The sequence below is a fragment of the Pteronotus mesoamericanus genome, unplaced genomic scaffold (genome assembly GCF_021234165.1).
Source record: "Pteronotus mesoamericanus isolate MK-2021 breed Mesoamerican mustached bat unplaced genomic scaffold, CSHL_Meso_final contig_657, whole genome shotgun sequence".
Lineage (NCBI taxonomy): Eukaryota > Metazoa > Chordata > Mammalia > Chiroptera > Mormoopidae > Pteronotus > Pteronotus mesoamericanus.
In genome coordinates, this window is record NW_026555229.1 from 23,829,580 (window position 1) to 23,844,781 (window position 15,202).

At 57.2% G+C, this 15,202-nt stretch overlaps 1 protein-coding gene across 2 annotated transcripts in view; it reads left to right on the forward strand.

The window, feature by feature from the left end:
* PTPRE (protein tyrosine phosphatase receptor type E) overlaps positions 1 to 11,362 on the forward strand; it is a 119,857-nt gene extending 108,495 nt beyond the window's left edge. For both annotated transcript variants that reach the window (XM_054581690.1, XM_054581691.1), the window contains 9 exons: positions 1,406 to 1,541; positions 1,819 to 1,968; positions 2,248 to 2,341; positions 3,295 to 3,371; positions 4,058 to 4,192; positions 6,010 to 6,135; positions 7,020 to 7,186; positions 8,185 to 8,320; positions 8,597 to 11,362. In XM_054581690.1, coding sequence (XP_054437665.1) covers positions 1,406 to 1,541; positions 1,819 to 1,968; positions 2,248 to 2,341; positions 3,295 to 3,371; positions 4,058 to 4,192; positions 6,010 to 6,135; positions 7,020 to 7,186; positions 8,185 to 8,320; positions 8,597 to 8,671 — 1,096 coding nt within the window. In that variant the 3' untranslated portion in view covers positions 8,672 to 11,362. The remainder of the gene's footprint in view (positions 1 to 1,405; positions 1,542 to 1,818; positions 1,969 to 2,247; positions 2,342 to 3,294; positions 3,372 to 4,057; positions 4,193 to 6,009; positions 6,136 to 7,019; positions 7,187 to 8,184; positions 8,321 to 8,596) is intronic.
* Positions 11,363 to 15,202: the final 3,840 nt, after the last annotated feature.

Genomic DNA, 15,202 nt, shown 5'->3' on the forward strand with positions numbered 1-15,202 from the left:
CGGCCCCCAGGGGCCCCCGAGTCACCCCAGGAACAGAGAGGGGGACCACATTTCCACAAGGAGCCCCCCCCCCGAGTCCTGCTGTAGGAGCATGTGAGGCTCGGCGGGCACAGTGCGTAAACAGCGGCCACAGGGCCCGGCTGGTGTGCGGGGACCTGGGTCTGCCTCCAGGCTCACCCCAACACCCACCCCCCCACCCCGCCTCGCCGGCTGTCCTTGCCCCGCACATATCTGTTAGGCGGGGAGTCTTTACCTGGCTCTGCACCTGCCGATTTATTTATCTCTTACTTTACAAAGGTAAGACTCCTGAGGCCCTTCCTCTCTCATCTGCCCTCTGCGTGGGGTGGGGGGCCCCATCCGAGGGTGTCTTCACTGTCCCTGCACCATACTGGGGACTGGCAGGAAAGAGCGGTGCTGTCCTCCCCGCCAGAGGACAGTGGGGGACTTCATGAAGTTGTGAGTCTTTTGTTAAGAAGATCGCTTGCCAGCCCTGGCCGTTTGGCCGGTGTGGCTCATTTGGTTGGCGCGCCGTCCGGCACACCAAAAGGCTGCGGGCTCGGTCTGCAGTCCAGGCGCGTGCTGTCTTCGGTCCGGGTGCTTCTCTCTTGCATCCATGTTTCTCTCTCTCCCTTCCAAAAAGAAAAAATTCCTCGGTTGAGAATTAAAAAAAAAAAAATCACTGTCCTATGTTGAAAGCCATCGGCCCGCCTGCAGAGGCTGGAGGGGAAGCCCAGTTCAGACATGGTGCGGTGCGGCCTCTGGGACAAAAGGGGGTTTATTCGTTCCAGGAATGTGTGCTACGCGCATCTGTGTGTCCGTCCGCGGGACGGGAAGGGCGGGGGCGGCAGGCGGCAACGGTGTTGGGAGGGAAGGGAATGTGAACCTGGGATCAAATCAGGGCAGCTTCCCAAAGCAGGGAGCCGCCCATCAGACATCCGGAGCCAAAGCCGCAGGTTAGGGCTAGGATGCCTCAGAGCGGCGGGTACCTCCCCCTGGCATGACCCGGCCCACAGGGCCTCTTACGGAGAACCTGGAAAAGCCATCTCTGGTGTGAAATTTTTTTTTTAAAAAAGCTGATTACACAAGTCATAACCAGCAGACGACACTTGCTCGTAGATGAAAAGTTATCTGTACAACCTCATGCAAAGCAGCTCTGTCTGATCCGCCTTCTGAGAGTTTCTAGATCATCTTTACTAAGATTGTGGCGCCCTCTGGTGGCCTCGGCGTAGACTTGCTCTTTGGTAACCCAAACAAGGTCGCGGGGTTCAGTGATGAAGTGGCAGCCACCCAATTAAGGGTGAGGCCGTCCCTCCCTCCATCCTGGCATACTGGCATGTTCTGACATCCTGTCATTTGCTTCGGGGGGAATGTGATCGGCATGTGGCATCTTTCTGTGTCCCCGAAGCGCGGGTGTGGGCCGCACGGGCACCTTCATCGTCATCGACGCCATGATGGACATGATGCACGCAGAGCAGAAGGTGGACGTCTTCGAGTTCGTGGCGAGGATCCGCAACCAGCGCCCGCAGATGGTGCAGACAGACGTGAGTCCCCCCCTCCCCGGTCCAGCCCCTCGTCCCGGCCCGAGCTTCACAAAGCCACCCAGACGCCTTCGCAGCCTGACGTCTGCGGTCCCCGGGGTGGGGGCGGGAAAGTGCCTGGGGAAGACCATCCTCAGTCACGTGGCTGTCACGTGGTCCTCACTCAAGGCCATCAACGGCCTGGCGATGGCCGTCAGTCTCACCTTTGCCCCAGACCCGCCCCCGCCCCCGCCCCCGCCCCCAAGCTGCAAGCCCAGGGCCGCCTGCGTGGTCCCCGCAGACGCAGTACACGTTCATTTACCAAGCCTTGCTGGAGTACTACCTCTACGGCGACACCGAGCTGGACGTGTCCTCCCTGGAGAAGCACCTGCAGACGCTGCAGGGCACCAGCAGCCGCTTCAACAAGATCGGCCTGGAGGAGGAGTTCCGCGTGAGTGTCCCGGCTCCCCGGGGAAGCCGCTCTGCGCGCCGCGCCGCCGCGTGGGCGGGCCCAGAGACGGCGGCCGAGCTGTCCCTCTGCGGCCCGCGGAGAGGGACAGCGCGGGCTCTCGGAGCTCGGCGGCCCCGTGTCGCGCACACTTGTGTATTTCCTGAGACCCAAGGGAAGTCTGGGGACGGAGGCAGAAGCAGGAGCCCGGCATCAGGGAGCTGGGGACCGCTCAGGAGCGTCAGCACTTTGACTGCGTGTCCGGGCCCTCTCTCACCGCAGAAGCTGACCAACGTCCGGATCATGAAGGAGAACATGAGGACGGGCAACCTGCCGGCGAACATGAAGAAGGCCAGGGTCATCCAGATCATCCCGTGTAAGGCCCCGGGCCCCAGGGTCCAGCACCCATGTGCGTGCGGGGGTTTCCCGCTGCTTGGGACCCTGGGGAGTCACTGCTCCCCCCCTCTGTATACCTGGGCCAGGGGCCAGGCACCCCCAGGGCTAAGTACTCCTGGGGGCTTCGTCAAGTGCTGGGAAGAGGACACCCCAGTGAGGCAGCGAGTGACCGGCCGCCCTGTGCGTGTCAGGCGGGCAGCTCGCGACCAGGGCTCGGCGGCGGGGAAGGGAGGGCTTCCTGGGTGCAGGGCTGGCACCCCCTTTACATGGAGCAGGAGCCCCAGCCCAGCCTCGCAGCCGAGGTCTCCCAGGAAAAGGCCTTGGGGCGGGCCAGGCCTGCGCAGGGCTGGAGCCGGGGTGCCACCCTGGGCGAGGCCTTGGGTGAGGGAGGGCCAAGGAAGGGACCGCAGCGGTCAGGGGGTGACACGGGCGGGGCTGGCCTTGAGAAGTGGGGGTGCCTCGCTGTGGCTGCCCCCCCGCCGAGGGCCCCCAGCCCATGATGCCAGCAAGGTTGTAAACAGACTTGCTCTGAAGGCCACGCCGTGTGCAGAAACTGTGTGGGGACTGTCCGTGCGAAGACTTCCCAGGCTCGGGCTCTAGAGTCGTCCCTGGCCAGCTACTCTGGGTGGCCTCCCTGGTCCCTTTCCTTTTTCCCCTTAAACACAGTATTTTTGGCGCTCTTATTTTGGTATGAATCCTCTCGATTCTTGGCAAATGGAAGCCGCACCTGGATTATTCTCAGGGCTTTCCTGGCCAAGCACGGCCTCCCTGGGCCGCCCTAATTCACCTCTTTGACAGAGTAGACCTTCTGAGGAGGTGGCCTCACTAAATGATCTTATTAGTCAGTTTTATACCTCAGAAGCTCGCAGCCGCACATTTAAGTTTGCAGGGCAGGACGTGTGTCGCTAACTAAAGGGACGCGCTGCCTTGCAGATGACTTCAACCGCGTAATCCTGTCCATGAAGCGCGGCCAGGAGTACACGGACTACATCAACGCGTCCTTTATCGACGTGAGTCCCGCAGCCCTGGCTGCGTGTGTGGGGGAGACCCCTCATCGCTAACGCTGGATTCGCTCGCCCTCACGATCAGGAAGGCTGGGAGTACCTGCAGAAACCCAAACTATTTCGTTAGAATTACTTGCTTCCAAAATGCATGACGAGCTTTGGAAATAGAGGAGATAGAGTGGCGACTAATTCACTGTTTTTTCACTCTGCCTTTAATACTTAGCTATTTTTCTGTTATCTCTCTGTGACCACTGGTTGTATAGCGGTACTTCCTCTCCCCTCCTCTCTGTTTCTGTCTCTCTGTCTCTCTCTCTGTCTCTCTCTCTCTCTCTGTCTCTCTCGCTCTCTCGTGGTTTCTACAACCCCTGCCTGCGGGACAATATGATGGGCGGAGCAAAGGTCATGGCACATGCGTTAGGGTTTCTGTTTGCAGATGAGGAAACTGTGCCAAAGATCTCCGGACCCAGTAGAGGAACTGGGATTTTGGCGACTTCCTCCAACCCCACGCGCAGGGCTCTAGGCACGCCCACGCTGCCTACTTAACCAGAACACCTGCAATGTGTTGGTGACTGGCGGCGAGGGGTCAGCATTCAGAGGAAGTGGGCATCCTGACCTGCTCCCCGCACAGGTGCCCGCGGGCCAGGGACCACGGAAGCCCGGAGCCGGCCTGTGACCTCTGCTCCCTCTCGCAGGGCTACCGACAGAAGGACCACTTCATCGCCACGCAGGGACCCCTGGCGCACACAGTGGAGGACTTCTGGAGGATGGTCTGGGAGTGGAAGTGCCACACGATCGTGATGCTGACCGAGGTCCAGGAGAGAGAGCAGGTCAGGGGCTGCCCAGTCGGGCCTCCGGGGGTGGGCAGGCACGCCCGACGTCCCGCCGCCGGAGTGGCAGGCGCCTCCCTGCAAAGGGCCCGCCTGCTGCCGGCGGCGGGGGTGGAGCTGCAGAAGGTCTCCTGCCTTCCTTCCTTTTTTTGGAAACCATAACTACCCGCCGGCTTCTGTTGTTAGATTTTGTTTAACCCACCTTGAAATCCCAGTGTTTTGTGTTTGAGCTCAACCTGTTGGAGAAAAAGACACGTATTCACTTCTTTCAAGACATAAAGACAGAGGTGTTGAGACATGCGCCTAATTGACATCACTCTGGCCGAGCCAAAAGAGTGGAGTGTCTTTATTTTCCCAGACAGCCACCCATGGCCCTCTCGTATCACATATTTATTCGATGACATAGTAAGTCCTTGTGACCCCACCATCCAGCTGAATACCCACACTTTGGCTGATAGCACCCACCTCACTAGGTGCTCCCGCAAGATGCGAGCACTGCGCTGAATTTGTGTGTTGATTCCTTCCCCTTTAAAAAAAAAACAGCTTTATTGAGATATAATTGATATAATTCACATACCATTCAATCCGTCTCTTTGAAGGACACAGCTCAGAGGTTTCTCAAGGTGAGTCCACAGAGCTGTGTGCCCGCCACCAGCCTCTCATTCCAGGTCATTTTCATCGCCACCGAAAGAAACCCCAGACCCGCGAGCAATCGCTCCCCACCGCTCCCCCTCGGTTGCCGCCGCCAACACTCACCCACTTTCAGACTCTACAGATTCGCCTCTTCTGGACATTTCGTGCAGATGGAGTCACACAGCATGTCTCTTCCAGTTGAGCTCTTTCACTGAGCATAATGCTCTCAAGGGTCAGCCGTGTGCGGCAGGAATAAGCTCTTCATTCTTTCTTGCCGACAAACACTCTTCCCTTGTCCGGCCAGGCCGCGCTCGGCTTATCCGTCCACCGGTCGATGGGCGCCTGGGTTGTTTTCCCCTGTCGGGCGACTGTGCGTCACGTTACGAACGGTCACATTTGGGTTTTCACCTGGGCGCATGCGTTCATCTCTCTCGAGCGGATGCCTGGGTGGAGGTCCTGGGCCACAGTGTCACTCTGTGTAGCAGCTCATGTCATTTACCATTCTGAGGACGTGCCAGACTGGGTTCCAAAGCAGCGGCCTCTCTTTCCAGTCCCGCCGGCCCTGTGCACGGGCTCCGGCTCCCCCACACCCCTGCCCACACTGACTGCTGTTTGTCGCTTTCATTAGCCGTCCCCGTGGAAGAGTCTTTGCTTTAAACCTTTCCCATCCCAGAGGTGCATGTGTGTACAGAAACGACGGACCGGATCCGCTCGCTTTTTGCTGCGTGTAAGGGGTATCATTTCACTGTGGATTCTTCTGGGGCTGGCTTTCCCGCCCTGGTGTTCTTCTGTGGGGACACCTCACGCTGTGTCTCACTCGCCGTCCCTTCACCCTGCGCCACCCCACGGACCACGGAGTCCTGCCGGCTGCCCGCTGCCCCCTCCGGGGGGGGGGCTGGGCCCTCACACCGGCCCTCGGGGGCGTCCATTTTCAGGGGGAACCAGGTGTTCAAGCTCCCGGCATCGGACAATCTCTCCTCTCTGCCAGCTCCGTTCTGCCCTGTATCAAAGTTCCACACACACACACACCCCTCTGTGTCATCACAGACATTCACACCTGTATTCACGTCCTTTCCTTGGTCAGAAGAAACACGTTAAATGGTTTGAGAGCCCTGCGGCATCACACAGTTGAAACCGCTGGCAGAACAGTGTTCGTTACAGACTTACACTTCCATCTCCCCCAGGATAAGTGCTGCCAGTACTGGCCGACAGAGGGCTCAGTGACTCACGGAGACATTACGATTGAAATAAAGAGTGACACCCTCTCTGAAGCCATCAGCGTACGCGACTTCCTGGTCACCTGCCGCCAGGTACGGCTGCCATCGCGACGGGAACCGAGTCCGGGCGAACCGCAGCCTCCCCGCGGGCCCCACGTCCCTGCTCCCCTGGCCCTTTCCGGAGCCCTACGTTGGTGTCAGAGCTCAGTGCAGTGATGAGGGGCCACGTTGCCCAGGGGCCGAGCTCCTGGACCATTCAGACCTCCAAGGTCCCCTGCCTTCTTGCTGGGGGACAACGGCCGGGGGGCAGAGCGGCTGACTCCAGGAGCATCCTGGGCCCCACTCAGGAGAACCGACGGTGACCGGGGGCAGGGGGAGCAAAGGGGGCATGTGAAGCCCCGGAGGCCTGGCCGGGGCCCTCTGCCTGGCGCCTTTGCAGAGCCCCTTGGCCGTCCCGGCCCCGCTGGGTCCAAGGATGGAAATGGTGTGGGTCAGTCGTAAGGGAGCTCATGGGACTTGGTGCTGAGCTCAAGGCGGCCAGCACAGCAGAGACGCCTGAAGACTTGTTTCCTCCATGCCAGTCCCAGAACGATCCAGGAACTAGACTCACACGCTGCTCATCCCGGCCCTGGTAGCTCCCAGGGGGTCCTGGCAGCCCCCAGGGGGTCCTGGGTTCTGAAGAAAGCGATGACCTCGTCTCCCGAGCAAAGCCGCCAGGGGCTCCAGGGGACGCCTCTGGGTGTCCTGCTCTCCACTCAGGAGGAAATCCTGCCGGCCCCTCCTTAGGGTGACCACAGGCTGCAGCAGCCTGCCCAGGACCCTCGGGCTGGCCGGCGGCGGGGGTGGAGGGTGCCACAAGTCCCACTGAGCTCTCAGTGTTGTCTTGAGTTCCCCCGAGGGCAGGTGGCCCCGCGGCCTGTTCCTGGGCAGAGCGGGGTGGGCACCCAGCACCAGCAAGACACCCTCTCCTTCCGCAGCCGCTGGCCCGCCAGGAGGATCAGACCCGCGTGGTTCGCCAGTTCCACTTCCACGGCTGGCCCGAGATCGGGATCCCGGCGGAGGGGAAAGGCATGATCGACCTCATCGCGGCTGTGCAGAAGCAGCAGCAGCAGACAGGCAACCACCCCATCACCGTGCACTGCAGGTGAGTCGCCGTGGCCGTGCGGGGTGAGGGCTCCCTGCTGGGGCCACTCACGCAGACCACGCACGGTTCTCAGCTCCCGGCGGCGGGATTCCCCCAGACTGCATTTTCACCCTCTCTTGCACACATACGCACTTGGCTGTACACACATGCCATCTTATCATACCTGCAGAATGTATTTAGTGGGAGGAGCTAGAAAAGGATTCGAACACATTTCCTTGTGCTTTTTAAGCCGTCAAAAAAAAAAAAATCCCCAAGCACAGCTCAGGCAGACCCACTCCTGAACTTCAAGGCGCTTGTCCTCGCCGGCAAAGGCTGTCCTGGTTCAGGGTAACTGCCCGGCTCCGCGTCCTTTCCCCTGGGAGCTGGAAAAGGAGCCGGCGCTGTAACGTCTGTGTGAGACCGGCCTGGGCGCTCTCGCGGCCTGGCCAGCAGGTGGCGCAGACGCCTCCGCTTTCACTCCCAGGTACCTTTGTAGAGGCCACTTAGAATCAACTAGAGATGAGTTCCTTCGGGTCCCATTCTGCCTCCCAAAACCCAGGCTGAGTTTTGAACAAGTTGGGCACCAGAGATACGAAGGCGAAGAGGTCCGCAGGGCAGACACGGGGACGCGCCCCCGCAGGGGGACGGGAGCCTTGGAGTCAGCGCGCCTTACTGGTCCTCCAACCTGAACAGGGAGGGCTTGCATTTCCAACAAGCGCACCCCGCGCGCGCGAGGCTGGCCCTGGGACCCCACTCTGAGAACCACGATCCTCCCCAGGGGGACGGCGCGTGGTTACAGCAGCTCACACGCCGTGACTGGGCGGGACCCCGCCCCGGAGAGCTCTGTGCGCTGTCCTCAGGCCGCGTTACTGGAGCTCTGTGAGGCTGCCTCCCGGTTAAAAGCTAAGCTGCATATAAACGGTCCTTAGAAGTCCACACGCACATGCGCCTCCCGGCGAGCCCCAGCGCCGATGTGTGGGCTCGGCGCTGTCCCCTGCATGAAGCACTTTCCCCCACAGCGCGGGCGCCGGGCGGACAGGTACATTCATAGCGCTCAGCAATATCCTGGAGCGGGTGAAAGCGGAGGGACTCCTCGACGTGTTCCAAGCTGTGAAGAGTTTACGACTCCAGAGGCCGCATATGGTGCAGACCTTGGTAAGGGCCTGAAACGATTTAAGGATGTTTCCGGGAAAATGCGCTAAGTTGAAACTAACCGTAGACATTATCTAAGTGGGAAAACAGACTCATTCGGGAATCCTCCCGTGCCCGCAAACTAAATTATGCAGCAGAGGCCGATATGCATGAGGGTACACAGTATTTTAATTAATAAATAGTCAGGCTTCCTTATGTCCTTCTCGAGTGCTTCTCCTAATTAAATTATTCAGATAATTTTAAATACCATTTTGATGTGCTTTTGGTTTTCTTTTTCAGGAACAGTATGAATTCTGCTACAAAGTGGTACAAGATTTTATTGATATATTTTCTGATTATGCTAATTTTAAATGAAAATTCCTGCCTTAAGATATTTTTTAATTTAATGGTCAGTATATTTTGTAAAAATTGTTAATTTATTTCATAGTTGACATTAATATCCTTTCTAATTTCTTTGTATATATTTTGTTATGCTTTAAGGCCACCTGCTATAAAGTTATTTCATCTTAAATGCCCCCTTTTAAAAACTGGAATAATGTATTAGGGTCAAATAATATCCCATAAAATATATATTTCTGCTAATATCAGTAAATATTTTAATTTCTCATTAGATTCATATCATCTAATTTCTCACACTCAGCACCTCCAAGTGTTAGAGATCTTAATATACCAAGTGTGCTTATGCAGAATACTAAACTAACAACATTCATTAGAAAACAGTCGAGGACTCAGAAATCAGTTGAAAATTCACTTTCTTAACACTGATTTTTTCAGCCCTGAGCAGCAGCATTTTTTTTTAAAGGCAAACAGCTCCTGAAGGTAAAGGGGTTTGTTTACCTTCACATTTTAAAGATCAAAGAAGACTTTGCAGCCTGAATCCAGGTCTGAGACACATCAGAGTAGCTGGTGACTGTACCGTGAGACTTAAATACGCATTTATCCGAGGCCGTGCCCATGCCACCCGTGACTAGGTGACAGGAGATGCCTGTGCACTCAACTCCACCCATAGCGTTGAGTGCAGCGAAAGCGGCCATCGGAGCGGCACGCCCACAGCGCCACCTGCTGTCCGTCCGCCTGTATGTGTGACTCAGGTGAAACCCACTGAGAACCAAACCAACTGCGTTTCTCATTTGCCTCCCATTGGCTGCAGCTGCCCAGCGCCGTTGGCAGGTGTCCCAGGACTCAACCTCAAACCGCTTCCCATCCCAAAAGTTCAGTTAAAGCCCAGAGTCCGACACCCACAGAAGCAAGGAGCACACGCTTGGTAGAAAGCAGGACCGCAGGCGATGGTGCCATCAACTTTCCCAGAGGCATTTTGGTACTTTAAGGCCTCTTGCAAAAGCTAAGACTGTTTGTACTAAAAGAAATCTTCAAATCTAGATTTATACAATTTTTTAAAAGTCCCGCTCCTCAATATTTAATTAAAGAAAAGAAAGAGAATTCCTTAATGCAAAGGCTAACTTATTTTTAGATGGAAATACTACTGAGACCTTGCACACTTGATACTAATGATTGGACAGCCATGTAGGATTGGTTGGGGGGTAGGAACGGGGAGGGATGGATGTAGGGAAGTTTAATTTAGTGACAGTGACATTTGCACGGCTGTTCGGTACCTAGCAGACAAGCACAATGTAAAGAAGAAGACACCTGGTCTAAACTACTGAAAGCGTTTCACGTGTGCATTTTTGGTACATTATTTGCTTTTGAAAAGACATACAAAGGCCTTCTTTGACATTTCCACTGAAAACTGATTGCACTGCTCCTCCCGCGCTCAGTGTCCGTGAGCACGAGGCGCCCCGAGCTAGGCTGCGTCTTCACGACGGCTCCCAGGTAACCCGGCCTGTGCCTCTCCTCTGAGCCGCTCCCAAGGGCCGGAGCAGGCGCCCAGGTGGAAAGAGAAAAGCACAACTTTGGGCCGGCTGCCCCCGGCCACCCGCAGCCCTGAGCTGGGCACTCCTGGCCGGCTGAGTGCGATCCTTCCTCCTCGCCCATGCAGTGTGTCCACACTTGGGGCCAAGAGGAAAGCGCGCGGAGCTTTGCGAGACATGCCCATGGACCCCATTTGTTTTCTTTGTTAAAAGTCCAAACCCGGAGCCTTTCTTTGACTAAAGGGGAAGAGAGACAGTGGAGATTTCATTCAGCACCAATCCTAGAATCAGAACTGGCGGGTTGTGATGAAGGCTACTAGTCATTTATTGGAGGGGTCAAGGTCAAAGTCACAGCCCTCCTCAGATCGCCCCACGCCCTGTAACGGTCTCCCTGGCCTCTGCTGGGCGGAGATGAAGACCTCCCCGGGGCGCCCTCGGGCAGGCGCCCCGCCGGTGCGGTCTCTGGCCCCCTGGGCCATCCCCGCTCTCCGCTGCAAGTGTCCTGGCGCCTCATAGGCCCTCCCAGTTCCAGAATTAAAGCAGAGGCCACTGTCCCTTGGACACAGGCTCCCTCCCCAGGCGGGGGCAGCCCTTGCCTTAGGGGAGGCCCCGTAACTGCAGCCCCGCGCCCCGCCAAGGCTCACCGACGGTCCCGGTGAGCGCACCGAGGGCCGCCTGGACGCTGAGCTCTCCTTCCCTTGCTGTCAAAGTCCACTGTACATAAGACAGCGCCGCGCTGACCTCGGGGCCTCATGTCTTTCCGTGTTGCATGCAGTCGTATTCCAACGCCAAATAGTGATCGGAAGACTGCTGTTCTGGTCCGTGTGCTTTATCGGTCACCGTGTGACCGCCTTTACGCTCTCCACGTGCTAACGAAGAATGCATTCCAGTGTTTGAAGAGGTATTTTTACGTGTTTTTAAAAACATTGAAAAATGAGCCTGACATCTGTTTCAGTATTTGGAGACACACCCACATTTTTTTTTAAATGTCTGATTATCGATACTTTTGTTCAACTAAATCATGTTTAATTTATGTGCAATCTTTATATGTATGTACTCAGTTTCGACTGTCATGCTTTCTTTTACTACATTTATAATTTGATCTCGCTCTGATTATAATGCCAGTGAATGTTGCAGAATTCTTTGTATATGCAAATTGCAAGGTCTACCATTCTGATGCAAGGATAAATCTTTACTTTCACTTCCAGCCTGCGTCTCTTTCTTGGAGGAAATCTCTTCATTTCATTCCTATGCCTTAAGTCCTTTTAGAGAAGACGTTCATTAGGAGGTAAATGCTGATTTATATAGACAATGAATTTTAGGACTTCTGCAGTTTAGCTCAGAGGGGGCTTAGGAGCAGCCTCCCACCCGCGTGGGTGGGCACGGTGCCCGGAGCCTGACCCCTGTGTGCGCTCAGCTGGGCGTCCGGCCCGAGTGTGCGGGCAGGAAGCACCGAGCCCTAACCCGCTGCTCAGGCAAGAACCTGAGCTCTGAGCAGGGGTGTCTCGGATCTGCAGGCGACAACAGCGTGCTTCAGGTGCACGGCCAGGTGCCACCAAAGCCCTTCCTCTTGCTTGCTCCACCCCGCCCACCTGCCCCTCCCTCCGGCCCCGCACCAGCAGCCTTTCGGATAACCGGACCCACTGTGGGACTGAATCCCACGCTTTTATTATCTGCTGTATTTATTTATTGTTATCCGCCTTGTTACGTTTGCTAAAATGATTTGAAAACCTTGTATTCTCCCCTCCACAAAAAAGGGCCCGCAACGAAATGCCGTTTGCCCCGTGGGCCCCTGAGTGAGAGGGTTTTCCGCGTGGGCCTGTCTGCCCAGCCCTTAGCTAAGCGGTCCCTTCTGCGCTGGGTGTGGCGGCCTCAGCCCAGCCGGAGAAGCGAGGCGGACACAGCCTGAGGTGGCAGGGGAGGGACCTCAAGCACAAAAGGGACATCAGTCAATCAGGGACCGGCTGACTGAAGCAGCCTGAGCGGCAGCCTCAGGAGGGTCTGCATTGTGAACACGCGCGTGTGTACCTGCAGGTGTGTGAATGTGTGTTGGGCGTGGGTCCCACCTCAGGCACGCAGGAGGGGCTGGTCCCAACAGGCCCTACAGAAATTCGGAGGCCAAAAAGTAACCTGAGTTCTGTTTCCTGAGACCCGCCCATCAGAGGGCGTCACCCACCCGGATGGAGGCGGAGACAAGCCAGCCCCCAGGGACAGGCCCTCGCTTCTAGCCGCCTGCCCGCACCCAGGCAGCCCAAACGAAGGATGCGTCCATCCCACGGGGTTTTTCCCCGGCCCCGTGGCCCCTGCGTGAGTTCCAGTCCAGACCCACAGACCCGCCTGTGCTCTGGCAGCAGGAGGCTCGCATGGGTGGGAAGGCGAGCTCACGCATTTCAGTGAGGTTTTGGTTCAAGCGGAGCCCTGAGGGGTTTGTTGAATCGTTTCCCACACAGCTGATGGCAACTCCTGTGTGGGGGCTTTGTTAGGGCTGAGTCTGAACAACTCAATCGCAGGAAACCGGTGGTTACTTTCCTTGAACTTGGCCCACGTGAATGATGCATTTGTGACTCACACCTTCCAATTAAGCACCTTTCTGATGGGGCCGTTCTGCGTCTCAGCCCAGCTCGACGGTCGCCGACCCCGACATGGCCCCCCTGCCCCAGCCTTCCCCCAACCTGTCACTCCCTTTGGACCTCGGACCCACTGTCCAGAGCTCCGCTGTGGCAGCCCCGGTACCAAAAGCTGATGGAAACAGACACGCCCGCATTCACTCACAGTGTTTATTTTTATGCGAACCTTGCTCCAAACCAGACACAAGAGACAGGAAGGGACACACAGGGGGATGGCCACCTTCTCGTTGACTTCATGCTCGCCTCAGCCTGGCAAGGCCGGTGGATGGGGAGGAGTCCAGGCAGGAGGCTGGACGGAAGGTGTTATTTTCTGACTGAGGGGACACAGAGGGACAGGACACAGGGCAATATAAAAAGAGAGTCGGCCTGAAACAAGAACGCGGGCTGGGCTTAGACTGAGTCTGGGGCGCGGGCTTGCGAGGGGAGCGTGGGCCTCCGGGGAAGGGCCCGTGCACGCCGCTGTCAGAAACGCCCTGAGTTAGGATGGCCCCTGTCGAGTCCCGTGCGCCGTGGCTGCTGGGCACCAAGGACGCTGACAGGTGCAGCCAGAGAAAGCGCAGGAGGGACAGGGCCCGTGGGAAGCTCGGAAAATGTCAGTGACGCACAAGCAGAGAAGCTAAGAGGGCGTCCCAGCTCGGAACCGAGCAGCGCGCTGGCCGGCGGGCGGGCGAGGGCCTTCTCAGGCGAGAGCAGTCCTAGTTTAGGCAAAGGCTCAGCGGGGGGGAAAGCCAGGCAACCAGTGAGACCTCCACGTGCTGACCCCTGTACCCTGGAGGTGGGGCCACAAGCCACCCCCCAGATCACCTTTACTCCCTTAAATGGAAGTCCCCGCAGACGGGGCGGCCCCGTGCAGAGGCCCGGCGGCCCCGGAGCAAGGCCTGCACGCTGCTGCCACTGTCCGGGCACGACCTGGAATCACGGTGAGTCTATTCATCGGTCCTGTCCCCTGTTTCCGGAGGACCTGGCCAGTGCAGGGACACGAGGACAGGAGCCCCCGCCCCTGGGGTTCTGACGGGGACACAGACACACACGGCAGCATTCGCAATGCAAGTGCTAGAGCCCGGGAGGGGCCTGCAGAGCTGAGGCCACGGCTCGGCCGAGCCCCGCCCCCACCCCCCTTAAATTCCCCCCGTTTCAGCCTTCCCGGGAGTCTCCTTCATAAGCTCCACAGGGGAGTCTGAACAGACCACAGATTGTTAAAAGCTTTCCTCCCTTAAACACCCGAATAACATTATTTACAGAATTCACTTTTAAATGTACAGCATTGTACTAGAACTTATCACGAAACTAAATGGGCTCCTTTTTCTCCCTCTCATACTCATTAGCTGTGTCTTCACTGTCCCCGGCGGCCTCTGGTTCTCATTTTCCTGACACCGTCATTGTCGTTCTCCTGTTTGGGGAGAAAAACACACGTTTTAAGTCACTTAAAACGGAGATTCTTGCCGCCCTCCCTCCCGGGGGTGTGCGGCGGGGCACGGCCTGCCTGTCAGTGTTGCTTCTGTTCCTTAAACTGTTTTGACTATTTGGTTTTATAAACCTAAACATTTGGTCTTTTAATTAAAAAGTTTGTGACCTATTTTTAAGTTAATACATAATAAAAAAAGTTCCACACAAAGGCATAGCGCTTTACGGACAAAAAAAACCCACTCAGCCAAAGCGAAATCAGACGGACGCTCAGACTGACGTCTTCAGGGTCCTGGGAGCAGCCCCCGCCCCAACCCCGGCACTGCTGTGCGCGAAGAGGACAGTCGCTCAGCTCAGCTCGGTGGCCGTGTGACCGGGGCCACCTGCTGTGTGAACGCTAGGACCGCCAGAAGGAGGCTCACCCTAAAATCTAACAAGAAAAGACGACCGGCCCTTCCAGGACGGCGCCCCAAAGCGTGGGCGGCCGCGCTGCGCTTACAGGTGCCCGCGTTCCCACTGAGCGGGCCCCCGACCCCACAGCCCGTCAGAAAGAGCACCCCGTGGTATGGGGCCCGCACCTCCACCAAGAGGTTTAAAGTGATCTTTTGGGGGTGGCGGGGCGGGGGGGAGTCAGAAAAACAAAAGGCAAGAATGCAAAAAAATCTAAGGTGGAGCTTGCAAACAGCCAGAAACACTGGAGGGCCGACTGAAGGCGGCCCCTCCTCACAGTGCCGCGCAAACGTCCCGCACGTGCGCGAGCTCTCAGGCCCCACGGAGCCGCGGGCGCCTCGGAAGGTCACGTGCGGGACCCGTGCTGGAGACAGCAGAGACAGGTGAACATGTACGGACATCGCCCCGTCTTTGCTGACCAGTCGGCGGCTCTGTTCCGTTCCCTCATGACCCTTCGGGGGCAGGGACTTCAAAGCCACCCTGGATGCGGGTGGACGGCCTCAGGGCCTTGGAGGCCGGCACTGGGCCACACGGCT